Source organism: Myotis brandtii, unplaced genomic scaffold (genome assembly GCF_000412655.1).
Source record: "Myotis brandtii unplaced genomic scaffold, ASM41265v1 scaffold115, whole genome shotgun sequence".
Taxonomy (NCBI): domain Eukaryota; kingdom Metazoa; phylum Chordata; class Mammalia; order Chiroptera; family Vespertilionidae; genus Myotis; species Myotis brandtii.
The window spans coordinates 3,354,143-3,376,093 of NW_005353967.1; the positions used below are offsets into that span (position 1 = coordinate 3,354,143).

Sequence of the window (21,951 nt, forward strand, 5' to 3'; positions counted from 1 at the left end):
GGGAGGAGCCAGCCAAGGATTGTTGATGGCGGCAGAGGCGGGGAACCAGGGCGGAGCCAGCCAGCAATTGTTGACTTGCAGTGGCTGCAACAGTGTGGTGATGGGGCTGGTGCCTTCCCCTGATCAGCCCGGTCGACTCCCACAAAGGGTGGCCAGACTGTGGCTTAGGCCCACTCCCCAAGGGAGCAGGGAGCAGGTAGTAGGACATCCCCTAGGGCTCCCAGTATGTGATAGGGGGCAAGCTGGGCTGAGGGAACCCCCTCCCCAGTGCACAAATTTTTGTGCACCGGGCCCCTAGTCTATATAATAAAAGCCTAAGTGACCTTTATGGTGGAACAACCAGAACAACCGGTAGCTATGATGTGCACTGACTACCAGGGGGCAGATGCTCAACACAGGAGCTGCCCCCTAGTGGTCAGTGTGCTCCCACAGAGGGAGCGCCACTTAGCCAGAAGCCAGGCTCATGGCTGGGAAGTGCAGAGGTGGTGGCGGGAGCCTCTCCCACCTCCGCGGCAACGCTAAGGAGCAGCAAGCCACTAAGGAGCAGCAAGCCGAGCAGAAAGGAGCAAGCAGGCGGGCGATAAAGAGTGAGGGATCCCAGATTGCGAGAGGGATGTCCGGGGGGCAGGGGTGGAGGGGGTGGGCCTAAGCCGGCAGTTGGACATCCCCCGAGGGGTCCCAGACTGCTAGAGGGTGCAGGCCGGCTGAGGGACCCCCTTCCAGTGCACATTATTTCGTGCACCGGGTCTCTCGTTTTTATATATTTGGCACCTAAGAAATTAACTCAATAAATTGTAAACTAATGAGAAAACTATACATATTCATTGAAAAGTTGGAAATTACATTTCTAACTAGTTTTCATTTCCTAAACAATACTGCTTTTTTATACTTCCTTTCCATGTGTTATTTTATCACATAGTATAGTGATAACACACAGGGATCTAATGAAGACATGAAATAGGATACGGCTTCTTCTTCCATTGAAACATCTACTAAGCCCTGCAACTTGCACAATTATAGGTAAGAGCAACCTCTCAAAACACTAAATGTAATACACTGAAATAAAAACAGAACTTGGAATATACTCACTTCTATTTATGCTTCCGGAAGTATCACTTGAAATTTGTGTTCCAACGTTTCTCAACTCTAAAAATATGGAGGGAAAAACAGTTAAAAGAAGAATTTTGTGTACCAAACATAATTTTTATGTAAGCCATTAACTGAATACTCACCCTTTTCAGCTTTCTGTTTAGAAAATTCATCAAGCCTTTCCTGTGGAAACAAAACACTAACAGTGTTTGAATGTACAGGAGTGCAGCCACTCTAGAAAGGGGCAGCCTGACAGTACTGCTGGCTGTTTCCACCAGGGGCCTCATTCCTGACTCCTGCATGAGCAGGACATTGCATTTTTACAAGGTCACTAAGGAGCCCTGAAGCCAGAAAGTTAACATGTGTGTGCTGTTATCTTTTACCTGTGTCTTCTTAAATTCCTTTTCAAGTATTTTCTTTTCATTCCTTAGTTGCTTGAAGTCCTGAGTTTGCTTGACAGCAGCCTCTTTATTTAAAGAGTGCAAGGAAATAAGAAACATAATTTACCAACTTTACAAGTACCATTAATAAAATATTCAAAATCTAATCTACTGAGGTTTTTTCATTTCTTAAACTTTGAAAAAAAATTGTGTAAAAGATTCCTATGCCTTCAGCATTTTATCAATCAGGGATAAATGGAGAAAAACTTTTAACTTAAAAAATTATTTCTATCACCTACAAAACCATAGAATTGGCACAGGCCCTTAGGAACCTTTACAATCCCAGGACAAGCCAACCCAAACCCTCTAGATAGGAAAGTTTCCAACACGTGTAACCTTTAAAGAGAAGGAGGCCATAGTCCCCCTCCTTGTTTTTCATCAGCAACATTCAAGGTTTATAGACCATAAAATTAGTTTTGTTGCTACTTCATAACTGTAATTTGCTACTGTTATAAATCATAATGTAAATATCTGATATGCAGGATGTATTTTCATTGTTACAAATTGAACATAATTAAAGCATAGTGATTAATCACAAAAACAATATGTAATTATATATGTGTTTTCCGATGGTCTTAGGTGACTCCTGTGAAAGGGTCATTCGACCCCCAAGGGGGTCGCAACCCACAGGTTGAAAACCGCTGCTCTAAGTGAAAAATTCACCATTCTCTAAAGCAAAGCACTGCAAGTATGATGAAATATCAAAGAGCAGGGTCAGTAAGCACAGCAGGAATAAGAAAAACATGTACCAGGGATGGGTCTGGCAGAGTCCTGCTGGTCTTTACTGGATGTTATTTCCACACCCCAACCACTCAATGAAGGAAGAAGAAAACAGAAGGAAAGATCTTGCATTCAATTCCTGAAAGGGTTAATAGCTGCTCCATAAGGACTGACCAGATCCTCCTAGTGGCCCCTCTGTACTCTGCCTACCCAGTGTGGACTAGAAGACCCTAAGCAGACAATGGGGTGTGGGGAGGATCAAGGACAAAGTGACAATCCCCAAAGTAGGGAATTTCACGGAAATCCCTCCATGGGTATAGTCATAACTATCTAAATGCATCAAGTTTCTTGGTACTAAAAGTAGTAACTTTCTCTATTAACCATTGATTTCATTAGAAAAAAAAATGAGAAAGCTCTGAGATTCAACTTTCAAAACTAAATCCTTTTATTAATTGTTTTTTTACAGAAAAAGTATAGGCTGCTACTACTTTCAATGGAACAACATTTTAAGGATTTGCCACATTCATTTTCATTCTACTATCTGGTAAATGAAAGGAATATAGCATCCAGATTCTTCCTAATGGTATCCTTAAAGCAATCACCCAGGGATATGCCTTCAAAACCATGACTACTCAACTACTTAATCCAGTACTCCAACATCTTATAGTTACCAGTAAGTAGCTAGATAACAATAGTGCCAATACCTTCCAGCTTCTTCACCTTGGCTTCCAGTTTCTTCTTCCTAAAAATAAAAATTTTACATGTTCAAATGGTAAAAAAAATATACATTAGTTTGTGGTACATTTATTTTTAATTACTGATGTTTATATAACAAAGTAAATGTCAGTCACAATGAGCATCACACATCAACCATTAAAATTACCAGCAATTGTTCCAACGGTAGAACAAGAAAAATATTATGCCATTTAGTATGTAATAGTTGTAAAATGGACTAAAGAAATGTGTACTTCTCTCTCTGAACTACAGTGGCTTCAACTAAGAATCAAGCTGATAGTCTGGATCAGGGGTGGGCAAACTTTTTGACTCGAGGGCCACAATGGGTTGTTAAACTGGACCGGAGGGCCGGAACAAAAGCATGGATGGAGTGTTTGTGTGAACTAATATAAATTCAAAGTAAACATCATTACATAAAAGGGTACGGTCTTTTTTTTTTTTTTAGTTTTATTCATTTCAAACGGGCCGGATCTGGCCCACGGGCCGTAGTTTGCCCACGGCTGGTCTGGATGGTCTCCTAGATTCAGTGCAGCCTCTAACTAAGCAATGCTACTTTCAAGAGCACGGATGGCGGGAGTACTCACAACACCACTATTAAGAGAGGCCGTGGCTGGAGATGTGCACTTGTTTTTGGATGGATTTGAGTCAGAGAAGAGAGGTACTCTCTGAGTTTCTGCTACATCAATTAAACTACTATTTGTGTATTTTACAAGTTTGTTGAATAATGTGAATATAGGATTAAAATTTCAAAATAATCAACTGGATGCTTCTCAACAGCCCTTTTTATGAATGGCAACAAAGACATCCATTCTGTATGGTAGCTGTTAAAAGTACTGGTACAAAGAAAGGAGTAAATAGTATTTTCACACAGCACAGAGATACACAAGCATGCATGCCATATAAATATTAACATGTTTACAGAGTTTTCTCTTTGCATAGTCCTTTGACTTGTGATGGTTTATTTAACCCTCCTTATAACCTTTCAAGGTAGTTATAATTTCCACTTTACAGATGTGGACACCAAGGTTGAAAGACATTCAAGATTGCAGTTAATTACGGCCAACAAACCCAAAGACAGAGAAAAGAGAAACACTACTGATTTAAGAATTTTTTAAGATGAAATCCCTATTTCCAAAGTAATTTTAAAATTACTTACTGAGCATCAGTTTTCAAGCATTCTTCTTTTATACGAGCATATTCCTGATGAGTTTCCTGATATAACTTTAGAGAACTCTTAAAAAATAGATAGATACTATCAATCTGAAAGTCATGACCATCAGTAATAACTTACTTTGACCTAGAAAAGCTAAATTATTATCATTTACCAGTATGAAATTAACTGAACAGATATGTTAGGCAGGAAACCAAAGTACAATTCATTGAACATTGTAAAGGCTATGACTAGATCCTTATTAAACACTAGTGGGCAGGTGCACGGATTCGTGTACATTGAAAGGAAATTAATTAGAGGAAAGATTCGTGCGGTAACTACAATACCGCAAAAAATTACATCAATATGCAAGCATATAGGCCTAACCAATGGACACGGACAACGGGGGGGATGAGGTCATGAGCGGGGGGGGTAGGGGATAACGTGGGTATAAGGTCACATATGTAATATCTTAATCAATAAAAAATATATTTCAAAAAAATTACATCAAAATAGTATATATAGTATACTATTATAAAATTAAAACACGCATGCAATTGGCACCAGCGAGAGCTTTGTATGTATCGTGCATGGGCGAATCAATGTTTATTTTTAAATTGCCAGTGCGCATCATATGTACTGGCTGGTTGAATTGTCGATGAATAAATCGCGATGTGGTTTACGTTGAATGTCAACAAAAACAATCAAATTCACAATCGACAATAACAGATTGAAACACATGCATGCAATTGGCACCAGCGAGAGCTTTATGTATATCGCGCATGCGCGAGTCAACATTTATTTTTTAAATTGCCAGTGTGCATCATATGTACCAACCAGTCGGTCAGTCGTCCGTCGGTCGGACATGCGGTAGGTCACTTAGCTTTTTATATTACAATAATATGATTAATAATCCAATCAAAGCTATAAAGTGAAAATGAATTAATTTTAAGTCCAAATCTTCATAATATGGAATTGCTAATATTTCTGTCTCAACCAATTAAAATTCAACAAAACCTAAAGAAATTTTAGAGCTTAATATAAGCTATTGTTACCAGTATGCAAAAATATAAAACAAGTCATTATACTTAACAGTAACTGGAGAAAATGTGTTAACACCAATTAATACATATACCCTAAAGGTTACTATATGCCAGCCGACACGGGGGAGGAGCCACGGGAGGTTGGCTGTGGGAGCACACTGATCACCAGGGGGCAGCTCCTGTTGAGCGTCTGCCCCCTGGTGGTCAGTGTGCATCAAAGCGACCGGTCAACCGGTTGTTCGGTTGACTGGTCATACGGTCGCTTAGGCTTTTATATTTATATAGATCAGAGGTAGACAAAATTCAACGTCTTGGTTGTTTTTCTTTAACTTTTATTGAATAGTAAAATATGTAAAATAGAATTTCTCCAGAAATAGGAAAATCAATCACTGTTAAAGTATGTATGACCTCAGACAGGTGCATGGCATTAAGATGCCACAATTTGAAGACTGAACAGCACAATAATACTGAGAAGAGCTTAAAGAACAGGTAAAGAAGCCAAGAATCATCCCAGATTGGCCATAATTTGTCTTATACAAATCACCTCACTTTATTGGCTTCAGATATTTCTCATCTGAAAAGCCAGGAATTCTCTTCTAAGACTCCTATAAAGACTAAACCAAAATTTATATAGAAAAACAAGCTTATACTATTTTAAATAAACTGTTTTATTATAATTTGATCTTGAAATAGAGAATATGATTTTGCTACTTTTAAGTTTAAATTTTTGTATGTTATTTTACACTTAAAGCAAAAAAACGAACAAACAATAAAAACAATGTGAAAAGGCAATCAATGCAGGACACATGGAGCCATAGGGGGCAGCTCCTGTTGAGCGTCTGCCCCCTGGTGGTCAGTGTGCATCAAAGCGACCGGTCAACCGGTTGTTCGGTTGACTGGTCATACGGTCGCTTAGGCTTTTATATTTATATAGATCAGAGGTAGACAAAATTCAACGTCTTGGTTGTTTTTCTTTAACTTTTATTGAATAGTAAAATATGTAAAATAGAATTTCTCCAGAAATAGGAAAATCAATCACTGTTAAAGTATGTATGACCTCAGACAGGTGCATGGCATTAAGATGCCACAATTTGAAGACTGAACAGCACAATAATACTGAGAAGAGCTTAAAGAACAGGTAAAGAAGCCAAGAATCATCCCAGATTGGCCATAATTTGTCTTATACAAATCACCTCACTTTATTGGCTTCAGATATTTCTCATCTGAAAAGCCAGGAATTCTCTTCTAAGACTCCTATAAAGACTAAACCAAAATTTATATAGAAAAACAAGCTTATACTATTTTAAATAAACTGTTTTATTATAATTTGATCTTGAAATAGAGAATATGATTTTGCTACTTTTAAGTTTAAATTTTTGTATGTTATTTTACACTTAAAGCAAAAAAACGAACAAACAATAAAAACAATGTGAAAAGGCAATCAATGCAGGACACATGGAGCCATAAAAAATCACAACTAGAAGAATCCTCTACTACTGAACCTCTCATAAAGCATAAGAAACTAACACAGATTTACAGATCCAATAATCACTGTAAGGATCAAGCCAAAAATCAACTAGTTCAATGTTCACTAAGTGTACTAACACACTTAAGAGTTTTGATTAGTATTGATTTCCTTTGTTAACATAGAAAGTGTCTCGTTATCCCAATTACAGTGAATTAGCAGCTCTTAAGTAATTGAAGATATGATTTTGGAGGAAAATTATTTTGGTACCTTTTTCTCTTCTAGCTCAGCTTTTAAAGATCCCAGTTCTTCCTGACATTTCTGCAGAGGAGAAATTTTTTGAAGCATCTGTTCCACTTGATGATGCAGAGTACTATTCTCCCTGAAAATGGACAATGCATTAACATTATACAAAAGAATCTACAGTGAATTATTAAATATATCTATTGGTGACTTTTGATTATTTTCTAAATAGAAACAAAAAGGAATGAAAGAATTTATCTTTTTAAATACATTCTCTATTTATACCAACATGACCCTCACATTCCTTTTTATTTCTTTGGCATTATAGTCTATTTCTAATAAAAGTGTATCAAAAAGCCACTTGAGAAGCAGATACAGCAGATTCTCAATCTGCTGGAGAAAACATTAAAGGGCAATCTGCCAAGTAAGTTGGCTCTTCCAATCTTGAACTCATCACCATTTATTCAAATTAAATGATAGACAATTATGTGATTCAGTTAACAACCATGTTTTTTTGCCTCCTTCTAAGTGATAAATGTAATCAGTTTAGAATTTTTGGCATAAGTTTATCTAAAATTGTTTCAAATATACAAAATAAATAACCACATTAAATAGTTCAATTCACATAGACAACAACAATTATATGGCAATAAGCTTCATCTCAATAGTCATTAAAAGTTATTGAAAAGTCAAACTAGGCCATAATTTAATACCTTAATAAGAAATTCATTTGTGAAACATGAATCTTCTTTTATTATGAGTATCAAAGCAACATTCTAAATAATGGGTCAAACATAAGTGGCTCGTTTTTCAAATCCATCCATTTAAAAATCTAGACTGAGAAATGTTTCCCCCAAATCAAATATGAAAACAGACAGCTTACCTTCTGGCAAACTGCAACTGTAAAACTTGTTAAAGAAAACTCTGAGAATTTTATCTACTGATACTTGTCTGAAGACAAAACTCACTTAAAAATAACATTGCAATGTATATATAGGTAAGATCATAATTCCTAGAAAACAATATTCAAAGTTCCATATATAACATACATATAACATAGTGAAAAGATTTTTACTGAGTTATTCCTATTTATAACATGTACTAAAAGTAAAAATATCCACTTCTCTAAATTAAAAAGGCATCTGATTAAATGATCAATATTAAATTCCAAGAATAAAGACAATATGAAACCAATGGATAATCCCTCGAATCCTATATATACATCAGAACAACCAAATAACTTGTCTTCCACTTCTCAAATGATCTACAGCAGTGGTTCTCAACCTTCTTAATGCCGCGACCCTTTAATACAGTTCCTCATGTTGTGGTGACCCCCAATTTCATTGTTACAAATTGAACATAATTAAAGCATAGTGATTAATCACAAAAACAATATGTAATTATATATGTGTTTTCCGATGGTCTTAGGCAACCCCTGTGAAAGGGTCGTTCGACCCCTAAAGGGGTCGTGACCCACAGGTTGAGAACCGTTGATCTAGAGAATAATTCAATAATTCTATCAAATAAGAATATGTTCTTACTAAAACTATACATAACTATATTCAATGAGTAATGAGGAAAGACAGGGAGAACATAAAATCTAGATATTCACTCATTTTTACAATTTACACAATTTGATAACTTCATTCCCCATCTCAAGCTGCCAGTAATGTTATAAAGATAGCAAATAATAATTCCTTTAAGTTTCATCTCCTATAAATTCCTAATCATATCACAATATAGCAAATGTTTATTTGTAACTAGTCTGTATCCTCCTCTATTAGAATATAAACTTCTCAAGATTAAGTAATATATTTTATTCAACCTAAATTACTGCAGTCTTTGCAAGAAAAGTTCAAAAAACATCTGCTGAAATAAAGTTGCTCTTCCCTTTAGAAAGAGAAACTAATAAGCAACAAAATGGTCAGAATTACAAAAAAAAGTAAAAAAGCAAGTTATATAAGAAAGCCATACAAACCCTATAACATTGGTACCTCAAGTTATAGAGCAAATTACTAAATACTTGAGATACAGCAAATACATATTTGGGGCAAATGCCAAATGTGTTTTTTGAAAAATCTATATTTAGCCCTGGCCAGTGTGGCTCCGTTGGTTGGAGCATCATCCCAGTAGACCAAAAGGTTGGGGGTTCAATTCCTGGTCAGGGCACATATGTAGGTTGTGGGTTCGAGACAGAAGCAGATTACTATATCACGAATGGAAATTCAATAATAATAGAAAGTTTTATCAATTTTTAATAATCTATTCTAACAACTTTTAGAAAAGTGAGTAATTTTCCTGCTTACTTGTGCAATTATCTCTAAAAGGTTATACCATTTCTTCCAAAAAGGATGAACACATACTCTTCTAATACTAGAATTGATCGCCTACCTATTTTTCTGTATAATTAGAAGTATTGCAATAACTGTTTCTGTAGTTTTTATAAGCAAACAAATTATTCTTGCAATAATACACATTTATAGTTAAGTAGACTGATAGTTTCAACAAATAAGGCACAAGAAATTTCAATGACTTATACTTTTTAATGTAAAAAACAGATATGAAAAGTAAGTCTCAATGTTATACCCTGATTTTATCACTTTAATAACAAATTAGATATGATGGTACCAACACAAACAAATAAGTCCAGGATGTCAGACATAATACCGAATGAAGCAGGCTTCGAGTAACTGCCAAAGGTGACCGGCAGAATCTGTCCCAATATTTAAGCTGAAGCTGTACTTCAGTGACTCCCTGAAAATATACATGTATTTTTATGAGAGACATTTTATTTTATGGGAGAGAAATAATTCAGGGTAAATGTCATCATCACAAGATGAGAAAGGATCAATTATACACACCATTTTCACCCTGCCAAGAAATTATTTAACCAAAGGCCAAATATAACACAAGTGCCCTACATGGTTGTTGAACAAATGGTGACTATGAGCTCAAGGTATACATTAATCTCTACAAGTCACAACACTGATAAACAGAAGTCGGTTTTCTAACATTCTGAATATTCCTACAGGGCCCTTCTTGCAGAAATGCCCAAATATTCTGATATTCAGCTTCACATTATTTCTGAGCCTAAAGAAAATATAGCACGTCCTTGGTACAATGAAAAAGACCTACTCTGTCCAGTTCAGTGATTGAGCATCAACCTATGAACCAGATCACAGTTCGATTTCCAGTCTAGGCACATGTTCAGGTTGCAGGTTCAATCCCCATTAGGGGGCGTACAGGAGGCAGCCAATCAATGATTCTCTCTCATCATTGATGTCTCTCTCTCTGTCTCTCCCTCTGCCTTTCTCTCTGAAATACATATACATATATACATATTTACATATATATATGTAAAATGTATATATAAAGAAAAAAGACCTACTCATTAAAAAGCTTATGAAACCTAAGAATATCAAAATCAATGACAAAAAAAAATTCTAAAATAAGGAGACCTGCAGTCTTTATCAGGAAATGTATTAACAGTAAAAGACCAACTGTTTACTGTGCCTGGTAGAAACACTCCCTCCTTTAAGTCTGTAAATAGTGCCCTCCAAAAGATAACCATGAAAATCTCACATTTCTTTAAAAAATTATATATAAATTTAAAAATTCAAAGAAAAAAGCCAATAAAAGGATATCATCACATTTCTTCTGGTACTCTGTTAACAAATTACTGCAACAAAGAAAAGAATTGTTATACTATGTTAAAACTATGTTTCAAAATATGCAAGGCACCTTTCTTCCCCCACAATAAATTTAATTATATATATGCAAACATGTACATATTATCTTAAATTCCTTAAAACACTGTATCGATATGAGTTTTTCATTTAAAAATCCCTTTGATCTAATTAATATCTTAGTCTATAAATTATGTGACTTCATTAGAATTAAAAAAAAAATTAAATCTCACACCACAGCTATGAAATACTGTGAGGAAATTTGAGGCCCTCTCCTAAAACTAAGAAGGCTTTGAAGATATAAGACAGCTTTACAAAAATTGCCAGCTTAGCAAAAATCGCTTCCTAAGACATGAACGTTGTTGTAAAGGCCAATAACAGAAGGTTAATGACGAGGACAGGATTTTCGTTATAATCAGCACAACACCATGTAGGCTTCAGAAGATAAACTCCAGTTCGCCTTTCAGGCTCAGGGGTCTAACATCGTCTCCCACTTCAGCTTGTCTGTCCAGGTCCATGAAGTTCAGCCAAACACATGAATATACTCACTCTGTATTAATAATTTTTTGCTTCAAGGTGATTAATGCTTCAACATATTCATTTAAATTCTGAAAAAAAAAAAAACACTAGTCAGGTACTTGTTTTTATATAAATTAATTTAAATATAATTTTAAGGTAGCATGTCATCTATATATATAAAACCCTAATATGCAAATAGACCAAACAGCGGAACCAAACAAACAGGTCGCAATGACATGCGCTGACCACCAGGGGGCGTGCACGGAACATGGCAGGCATCAGCAGTGGCGGGATGGTGGAGCAGGTGCATCAGACCAAGGTGGGGCGCTGGTCACTGTCGTTGGGGCAAACCTCTGGTGGTTGCTGAAAATTCTTTGCTCCCATGCACCACAGTCCCACCAGCGCTTGCACCTGCTGCCGGCGCCAGCCCTGCTCACACCCGCTGCTGGTCCTGATAGCTTGGCACTGTCAGCACATGCAAGCTGCTGCCGGCCGGCCCCAATCGCCCCTGAGGGCTTCTCCATCTCCCCCTGCTCCTAAGGGGTGATCCGGGCAGCAGCCTCCACTCACACCCTCTTACACCACTGGCCCTGCTCGCATCCGCTGCTGGCGCCGGCCCTAATCGCTCTGCACCATCAGCGGGTGCTAGCGGGGCCTGTGCTGTCAGCATGTGGGAATGGTGGTGGTGGGAGCAGGGCTACTAGCAGACAGGGGACCAGGGGCCATGGGATCACTGGCAGCAGGTGCGAGAGGCGACTGCCAGCCCCAATCGCCCCTGAGGGCTTCTCCACGTCCCCCCCACCCCGCTCCTGAGGGACAATCGGGGCAGCAGTCGCTGTTCGCACCCACTGAGGCACCAGCCCCAATCGCTCCATGCCATCAGCGGGTGTGAGCGGGGCCGGCGCCATCAGTGTGTGAGAGCGGCGGTGGCAGGAGCGGGGCTGCCAGCAGAGAGGGGACCAGGGCCGTGGTGGGAGGGGCCGAGTGGGGGTGCAGAGGATGGGCCAAGACCCGCCCCTGTGCCCACCACAACCTCACGGCCCACAGTTCCTTTCAAGGTGCACAAATTCGTGCAGTGGGCCCCTAGTTTATTATAAAGCATAAACATGTTATTTACTGTGTTACATAAACACAGAAATATGTAAATCTATTATTTCCATTGTGTATAACACACACAAATATGCAGTGTGATCCTAAGCCCACACTGCCTCTCTCTGAATCTTTTACCTGAATGATGGAACTCTAAGAGCAAAGTAGTTAGTTGTACAGATGCTCTGACTGTGTGTACTTGATTTCAGTGTGGTGTACTCAGTTTACACTGCAAAACATCAACAAGCTTGGGAATCAGTGACACCAGATTCCTCTTAGCCAGCTGGTCCTCCCTCATCTAGCAGGAGCTTTGCTTTTGAAAAAAGTCTCCTCCTGGGACACTGTGAACACCTGGAACAGATGGACTACCAGTGATGGCGAACCTTTTGAGCTCGGCGTGTCAGCATTTTGAAAAACCCTAACTTAACTCTGGTGAAGTGTCACATATAGAAATTTTTTGATATTTGCAACCATAGTAAAACAAAGACTTATATTTTTGATATTTATTTTATATATTTAAATACCATTTAACAAAGAAAAATCAACCAAAAAAATGAGTTCGCGTGTCACCTCTGACACGCGTGTCATAGGTTTGCCATCACTGGACTAGACCAAGAACAGAGGAACCAGGTACACCTACGCACACTTGCCACCTGCTTCTCCTCCCCATTAAGCTCCCAGACAGTGGCAGCCAATCCTTTTGCTCTCCATGCAGGGACTTGAAACAATTTATCTGAGGACCTGAGGAACTCTAATCAGCCTGGAGATGAGATAAAGGTACTGACATCACATATTATTTAGTCAATAAATGGCCTATCCAGACCTCCTGCAATGAAACTCAGAAACTTGTAACATGAAAGAGAGACCAAAACAACCCAAAGAAACTTAGAATAAGCAAAAATTAAAAAGAAAACTTCAAAAACATTAATATGATCTGAGATAAATTATATTAAATTCATGAAACAAGAAATAATCAAGATCTTAGAAATTAAAATAAAAAGCTCTTAAAAAGTAAGACTATAAACACCCACTAGCATGGCTAAAATCAAAATGACAGGCAATAACAAGTGTTGGAGAGGATGTAGAGAAATTGGAGCCCTCATACATTGCTGGTAGAATATGAAATGGTGCAGCTGCTGTGGAAAATAGTTTGGCAATTCCTCAAAATGTTAAACAGAGTTAAGCATGTGATCCAGCAATTACACTCCTAGGTATATACCCATGAGAATTGAAAACACATGTTCAGGCCAAACTTGTACATTCTTATTTATAGCAGTATTATTCACACTAGCCAGAAAGTAAAAATAAATTCAATATTCATCAACTGATGAATGGATAAACAAAATGTCATACAGTCATACAACGTGGTCATTTGGCAATGAAAAGGAATGAATGATACAGGCTACAATATGGAAGAGACCTGAAAACACTATGCCAAGTAAAAGAAGCCAGTCACAAAAGGCTAGTTGCTGTATGATTCCATTCATATAAAATGTTCATAATAGGCAAATCCAGAGGCAGGAAGTAGATTAGTAGCTGGGGTGGAGGAGGTTAGGGGAGGACAGGGAATGACTGCTAATACAGGGTAGGGCAAGAGTAGGTTTACAGTTGTTCGTATAAAAAATAACACAATAATTAATAAGTAATACAAGAATAAACCCTGTTTCATGTACTCACAACTGTAAACCTACTTTTGCCCCATCCTGTATTGAAGAGGTTTCTTGGGGAGATACAGGGGTGTGTGGATAAACCTATTTCACAATTACATAGTGGTGACAAGATTAGATAACTGTGAACATACTAAAAACCACTGAATTGTACACATTAAAAGGTTTAATTTTATGGCATATGACTTATATCTCAAAAAACTGTTATAATTAATTAAAAACAGGGAAGCAAAATTATAGACTTAATAATAAAGTTGAAAAACTGTCCCCCAAAATAAAGCAAACCACAGACATGGTAAAGAAAAAGAAAAACAATTAGAGTTTCAGTGTAAGAAGTTCACATGCCCAACAATGAGAGTTCTACAGGGAGAATAACAGAAAGATGGGGAGGTAATCAAAGAAATACTAATGTTCAAGAAAAAGATCCCAGAAATGAAGCCAGAATTTCCCAAACTGAAAGGTCCCAACACACTGATACTATTAGGATCCAAACCATGACACATCAATATAAAATTTCAGAATATCAGAGACAAAGCAAAGAGTCTATAGGAATCCTGAGAGAGAAAAACAAAAACAAGTCATATACAAAGAATGTGGAATCGGAATGGCTTCAGACTTCAACAGCAGTCAAGAAATCTGGATACCTTGAAAGCAAGCCTTCAAAATTTTCTGAAAACAAATGAATTCTAAATAAAAGTCTATACAAACTAGCAATCAATAGTGATAGTAAAATAGATATTTTCAAATCTGCAGTCTTCATAAACTTACTTCCCAGACATCCTTGCTCAGGGAGGTACTAAAAGATGTGAACAGGCTTCACCAAAATCATGGACAAACCCATAGAGAACAATGTGGAGCACAGAGCATAATTAAAGACTAGGAAGGCAGCTGAGTACCAGATTAGAGCTGAAGGCTCAGGAGGGAATTTTTCCTCTAATAAGAAAATGATACAATATCTGCTTGAATGAAAGCTTTAAAAGGCAGAGAAGTGCAAGTGAATGTATATAGTTGCTTTTCCTCATGCAGTTAAGTTACAATTTTTTGGTAAAAGTGATTCTTTCTTTTTCCATTCTGTTGCAAGTTTTTTGCTAATTGATCTCACTTTCCCCACCTTGCTTCCAGATGCCATCTGCAATGTAAAGTGCTATGCAAGAGGCATTCCAGAGACCTCAGACCTAGTGTCACACATAGCTGGATTCAAATTCCTGTTCCTCCACTTTCTGGCTAAGTGGCCTTGGGCAAATTTACTTGACTTCTCCCTGCTTCAGAACCATTTCTAACTGCACAGAGAAGGAGACAAACACTAGGAGGTTACAAAACTGGCTTGCTATCAGGATTAAATAGGATGAGCCAAAGTGTTTAACCCAGCCCCCAGCATAAAGTAAGCACTCCTTAACAATTTTAAGATGAAGAAGTTGAATTAAGGATATAATCATTAACCAGAGGAAACAAGAAAACACAGAAAAGGAAAAGTAATTGTAATTTACTCCAGAGCTTAGCTCTGAATAACATACAGTTAGGTCAACTCCCATAGTGACCTAACTGAAATCATAACTACAGAGGATGGGGGTAGCGGGAGCAGAGAAGGGGTGCTCAGGTGTGGTGGGGTACAGGACAGAAAGAGAGCTCAATTCTCACCTTCCAAAGTCAGAAATCGAATGACATGCCTAAAAATGAAAAACAAGTAGCCAACACAAGTCTGTTATTTTAACAATATGAAAGTTCATTATGAAACACACACTGTGCAAGTAATTAAAAGTGCTGTCTATTGGGAAGGGGGAATTAGGGGAGCTAGGGGGTGGGGGCTGTCTTACCAAATCTTATATATCTAGCTGTCTCTCTAAACTGTGTTCATATAAAAACAAATAAAATACTAATAAAAACAAAAACCTAAATTCACAAAACATAGCATTATGTAAGAAAAAACGTAACATACTAAATGAACATGACTTCTTGGTTTCCTATAGCATCCTAGTCCCTGACTTATTTTTTTCCCTAAGGCCTGGTTGGATGGCAGTTCAAAGCTGGTCAGATACAGCAGTGTCCTAATAAAACATTCTATTTTCTTCAATCTGATTCAAATGTCACTGATGGATGCAGCCAAGGTCTCCAACTAATGAATCTTGGAGTTGTGAACACTGAGCTGTCTGAATCTAGGTGGAGGGCCCTTGGTGCCCCCTCCTGACCCACATTCATTCTCAGGGGTATGCGCAGAGCCCTATTACCCTGCATCCAAGGAAGGAAGCAAGGTTCAGGGTACTCTTCCTCCAGGAAAAGTGAAGGTGGTTGGTTTCTTTGATTATTGCTTTTCTCCCAGCAGCCCTGCTCTCTTCTGAATTTCTATTCCGGTGTCTATTGGAAGGCTCAGATTTACTCTCAATTCTCTCTCCTCTCCTTCCACAATTGCCATCTTTTATTTTTCTTTGCTCTCTGGGTGAGTTTCTCAAGCAATGCTTTATATTTACTCACTGGGCCACTAACAAATCCAAGAGGAACCCATTACTCAGACTTTCTGTTCCCCATTCATTCCTTTTCTATAGTGTACTGTTTTAAGTTTATCTATACAATCTCCTCTGAATGTCACTGGGAATATGCCACACTGGAGAAAAAGAAATCCCCTCTGTGCTTTCTACCTTCCCTTCCCTTCTTGGGGAAGTGGAATCACACAGTGACTGAGCACGGAAGCCGTGAGGAGCAGGCAGCAGGACAGCCCTGGCAAGGAGCAAGCCAGCTGGCCTGGCTGAGGTAGATTACAAAATAATGACACTAAATAAGTAAAACCTATGGATACACAGCAAATAAGTAAATAGATAATTTGGGGAATTATGTGTCACTACTACTCTAACACGATCATTTGGGGTGGGAAGAATTCTTAGTTGTGGGAGCAGTCCAGTCAGTTCCCTCTGGATGTTTAGCAGCATTCTGGCCCTACTCACTAACTGGCCAGAGCACCCCCAAGTTGTGTGTACAAGAAAAGTTACCACATCGGGCCTGAGACTGCTATCCTTACAAAAACCTGCTTGCAAGGCTGGCCCTTGGCTGGAGTCTGGGAACTTGGAATTCTGGAGGGTTCCCACCCCATCCTTTCTGCATGGTCTTCCATTGCCCTTACCTTTGACTTTTTGTGCCTAATCAATCACAAACTACTTTCTCCCCTCCAAGCCTCTGCACATGAAATGTTCCTATCCAGAATATTTTCCTTACATCTCTTCCCTCTTAATTAGGTACAAATCATTTTTCAGACCTGTCTAGGTTCACTTCCTCTTACAAAGCCTTCAATTGTCCCTCCTAGATGCTCAACATACCCTGTACATCACTCAACAGAGTACTTACTGCATTATGTTTATAGTCTGGTTGCTTTCTCACTCATCTGTAACCTCACCTAGAACACAAGCTCCATGCCTCTTCTGATCCTGACTGTATTCCAAAATATACCATGGCATCACAGATGCAGTGATGCTCAATAAATGTTTGCTAAATGAATAAATTACAATTCTGTGAGCACCCCTGTAATATAACCATTTACAAATCAATGTCTATGGGGGCATATGTGTGAAGCTCCAAATTATGAAGTTCAACCATTGGCAATTATCAATGGGAGTCTAGCACAAGTTTATGTAAATGACAGGCTCAAATCTATTCTGAAGCTATCTAGTTACATTAGCTAAACAGTATAACCATATGCTTCAAATTCTCATCTGGACCCCCAAGAGTTAAAATGTTTGGCTTTGCAATAAATGAAACTGGTAAGAAAAAAAGTGGGGGAGGAGGAGTGCTTCTCCTTCATAAGAAAAGACTTATGGCAGCTTAACTTAAAACCACTCAATTTAAGACTTCTTTACTTGTGCATAGTATTATCAGAGTAAGGTCCATTTTGGTTTATAACTAACAAAGTTTGACAACCCACATGGACATTAAACTACAGATCCCTCATGAACCATTGCAATCAGTTAGGGTAAGAAAAGAAAGATAAGGTAATATGTGAGACTACTAAGGTAATATGCATTTTGTAAAAACATGCATAAAATGTGGTCATCTATACATTTCTGAATCAAGCAGGCACACTATCTATTCAACCACTAAGAAAAAGAGGACAGGGAGGAAATGAAGGGAGATTTCCAATGTAAACAAACAACTGTTCAACTCAGGACAGGAACAGTTTGAGTCCCCATTACAGCTCAGAATGAAGTCACAGCACTGGGGCAAAGGCCTCCTGCAGGGAAGGTGCTTGTAATATACTGTACATTTTCTAAAAGATCCAGAGTTTCAGTGTGTTAAAACTACACAGTGGTATTATCTTCTCTCTGTATGGAACCTCTTAAGTTTCTCTCTTGCATGACTTTGACTGGAACATGGAACATCTTGCTGTAGTAAAGATGCAGAAACATCTTTCCTAAGGTTACTGACCTCCCGCTGACAAATGCAATTGCCTGATCTCAATTCTCATGCTTTCCAAAACTTATTTCCTATACATTTCCTATTGAACTATCTTATCTTTATCTGTTTCTCCTTTTCTCACCATTCCATGCTCAACTTTGTCATTACCCAACTACTTTTTCTTCACAGAATGCTCATGATAGCATCTAGTCCCATGAATGACCACGAAGGTTTTCAAAGTGTTTTATTTTTCAAGTGACAGAACATACTCCTCCATTCTTCCATTCCCATCTCTCCACAAATAAAATTCTTCCAATGAACTCAGCACCCACCTAACCTAGTCTCTTCTCGACTTTCTTGGATATATGGTAGGGTGCCCTGGAGGCACTGTGCTTCACAAACAACAAATGAGAAAACAGTTGAAATTCTCCAGTTCTGACGTCATTCCAAAACGTCAGCCCCACATTCCCTATACCTGTGGTGCCTAGGTTTCACTTTCTCCTGCCTCTCAGATTTTAAATCTCTACACCTTCTACTCCCTAATTTGAGATCTGTCCATTCTGCAGTTGCTCATAATCAGAACCTTTCTCTCCTCCAGGCCCAGGCTCAGGAAATTTCAATTAATCTGGGCTTTTATTATCACTAGTATGCATTAGTAAAATAATTTACCAGAGCTAGTTGCACCTCCTCCATCCATCCACCCTGAATACCACCACCTGTTATTTTTACTATAAGCACTGCTCTTTGTGTGGTAACTATGCAAAACCCTTCACCGCTCCATAACGCTGACAGAAATAAGAATAAAATATTAAGGTGGTAACCATTCAAGGTCCTCTATAATCCGCCACGAATCTATTTTTCCATTCGTACTTTGCAATATTAAAGACTTGTTCCAGACACTCTAATCACCCTCTTCCCCTAAAAAGGCATTTCAAGCAACAGAAAACCCAAATGCAAAGATGTATCCAGATCTAGGAAAAAGGCCTGCAAACTAAGGCCCTTTGCCTGTTTTTGTAAATATTTTGATGGAACACACCAGCACATTCCTTTAGTACTGCCTGTGGCTGCTTTTACACTATAATGGCAGAGTTGATAGTCATGAACAAGACCACCACCCACACCACCAAATATTTATGATCCTGCTCTTTACAGAAAAAGTCTGCAGACACCTGGGTTTAGAGATTTAACATAATTACTCCTATTGCTGTTTTGAGAACCAACAGTGGGAATGTGCCAAGGGTGGAAGAAGGGAGACTCCTTAGGTTCTAAGGCTTAGGAGACTACTGAAATAATCTCCAGGCCATAGGTTATAGTGGTTCACCCCAGTGTGGAGGCAGTGGGGATTGAGAGAAGTGAACGGATAACAAAGGCAGAGCCAATAGGACCAAGCTGATAGATTGGATGCAAGTTTGAGAGAAAGAGAGGAACTAAGAATGACATCTAGTTTCTGGCCTAAGCAACCAGGAGGATACAGTTACTACATTTAAGCAAGATGTGGACTACTACGCAGCCCATGTGTCCCAGTGGTTGAGCGTCCACCCATGAACCAGGAGGTCAAGGTTCAATTCCATCAAGGCACATGTTTGGGTTACGGACTCCATTCCCAGCAGGGAGTGTGCAGAAGGCAGCTGATTGATGATTCTCATAATTGATGTTTCTATCTCTCCCCCTCTCCCTTCCTCTCTCTGAAATCAATAAAAAATATTTTTAAAAAGATGGGATTATGGGTAGACCAGATTTCTGAAGGAAGATCAGATCCACAACTGCAAAGAATAATTCACAGCAGTTGCTTTCCTATACAAAAGTCTCCAATGAAACTATTCTTTCAGAGTATAAGTAAAAATCCTCGCAATAGCTACAAGGCATAATTAGGCCCTCCTTTTCGTGACTTCATCAGATTCCCTGACTGCTACAGATTGGGTCCCACAAAAAATTAATATGTTGAAATTTAATCTCCAATGTGATGGAATTTGGACTTGGGGGCCTTTGCAAGGTGATTAAGTCATGAATGGAATCATGTCCTTATAAAAGAGACCCCGGAGTACTCTCTTCTCCCTTCTGCCATGTGAGGACACAGGCAGAAAACAGTCATAAACCAGGAATCAGACCTTACCAGCACCAAATCTGCTGGTGCCTTGGTCTTAGACTTCCCAGCCACCAGAACTGTGAGAAATAAATTTCTGTTACTTATAGGCCAACCAGTTTATGGTACTGTTACAGCAACCCCAAACAGATGAAGACACCAACATTCACTCCACCCCAGACACCTGGTCTCCTTGCTATTCTCCAGCACACTGAGCAAGCTCCTGTGTCAGGCCTCCACACCAGATTTTACCACTATCTGGGATGCTTTTCTCCCAAGATATCTACAGAGCTTATTCTCTCACCCCTGCCCCAACCCCGCTCAAGCATAACCTTTCTTGTGAGGCCTTCTGAACACTCCTTAATTACCCCAGCCATTGGTCCCTTCCTCCCCCACTTGTCATCCCCTCTTCTCTGCTTAATTTGTCTCCAATGTATTTATTACCTTCTCATGTAACTTGATTAATGTCTCCTATTCCCACCTCCTAGAATGGAAGCTCCAAGAGAGCAAGGGTATTTGTCTCCGTGCCCCCTTCCCGCACTGCTGTAATCACTCTGCCTGAAACACAGCACGTGATCAATAAATATTTGAATGAACTGGCGCAAAGAATAGATAGAATTTATTAATGATTCGAGATAATTTCACCCATGTTCCCAGGATTTGAGAGGCAAAAAATTAAACCACGTTGCAAATGCCTTATATACAACTCAATTCAGTGATTTTATTATTAGTTCTCCAATTCCAGAGTGGCAGTGCAGAACTCCCTTTTCTCCCTCCCCTGCTCTCAACAATTAAAACGTCTGAGATCAGGTCATAGATAACACACACACACACACACACACAACTTTCCTTAGTGGCCTATTAGTCCTACGGTCCTTTTTGGTCTATTTCATCAGTATTCTTCCCTCTGCACCATGCCCACACCACGTTCTGCTCCTCAAAACCACTGTGCTCCTTCTCACTTCATAACCTTTCCACCTGTGAATCCCTCTATTTAGAAAGCTCCTCCCACACAGAGTCTATCTAGCCTGCTGCTTCCCATCAAAATGTCCCCATGTCACCTCCTGAAAAACACCCTGCCTGCCACCTCAGCCAAGAGACAAGCCCACCATTTCAACTCCTCCTTTATTTCCTTTCTGGGACTCAGGACCTTATAAAGCCTTACTTGCACACGTACATCTTACAAATGAGAGCAGATCTGACCCATTTTGTTCACCATTGTGCGTCCCTCGCACCTACAACACCATAGAAAACAGATGGTGATTTCATCACATCGCGTAGGTGAAGGTGGACAGCTCCACTCCACTGTGAAAGACGCTGACAGTAGGAAGTTAAAAGAGCCACCGACATCGGACAACTAGGAGGGTCCAGCTGGAAACCAGTGCTTGGAGTGATCCCACTACTTCGCTAGACCTGGAGCCACACACTAGCAACTCCTGTCAAGGTGCCGGACCGTCCACGCCGCCGTTAGACTTCCAGGACCTGCATGCCATTCGTCGCATAAGAGCCTGCCTCCAGGCAAGAAGTATTTACAGACGGGCCAGAACAAGCAAAAACCTTAACCTTGATCCTATCACTCACCGACCTAAATGTAAGCCCTGGGGAGCCTGAGGCTGGGTAAGCGGTGGAGGGGGCCCTCCAGACC

General features: G+C 39.2%; 1 protein-coding gene across 1 annotated transcript in view; it reads right to left on the bottom strand.

Moving 5' to 3' along the window:
* Nucleotides 1–16,949, bottom strand: part of ICE1 (interactor of little elongation complex ELL subunit 1) — a 52,763-nt gene extending 35,814 nt beyond the window's left edge. The window contains exons 1-11 of the mRNA XM_014550374.1: nucleotides 16,857–16,949; nucleotides 11,502–11,555; nucleotides 11,121–11,179; nucleotides 10,530–10,564; nucleotides 7,769–7,787; nucleotides 6,913–7,024; nucleotides 4,141–4,217; nucleotides 2,954–2,991; nucleotides 1,473–1,555; nucleotides 1,233–1,272; nucleotides 1,090–1,146 (exon numbers count right to left, since the gene is read on the bottom strand). Coding sequence (XP_014405860.1) covers nucleotides 1,090–1,146; nucleotides 1,233–1,272; nucleotides 1,473–1,555; nucleotides 2,954–2,991; nucleotides 4,141–4,217; nucleotides 6,913–7,024; nucleotides 7,769–7,787; nucleotides 10,530–10,564; nucleotides 11,121–11,179; nucleotides 11,502–11,555; nucleotides 16,857–16,949 — 667 coding nt within the window. The remainder of the gene's footprint in view (nucleotides 1–1,089; nucleotides 1,147–1,232; nucleotides 1,273–1,472; nucleotides 1,556–2,953; nucleotides 2,992–4,140; nucleotides 4,218–6,912; nucleotides 7,025–7,768; nucleotides 7,788–10,529; nucleotides 10,565–11,120; nucleotides 11,180–11,501; nucleotides 11,556–16,856) is intronic.
* Nucleotides 16,950–21,951: the final 5,002 nt, after the last annotated feature.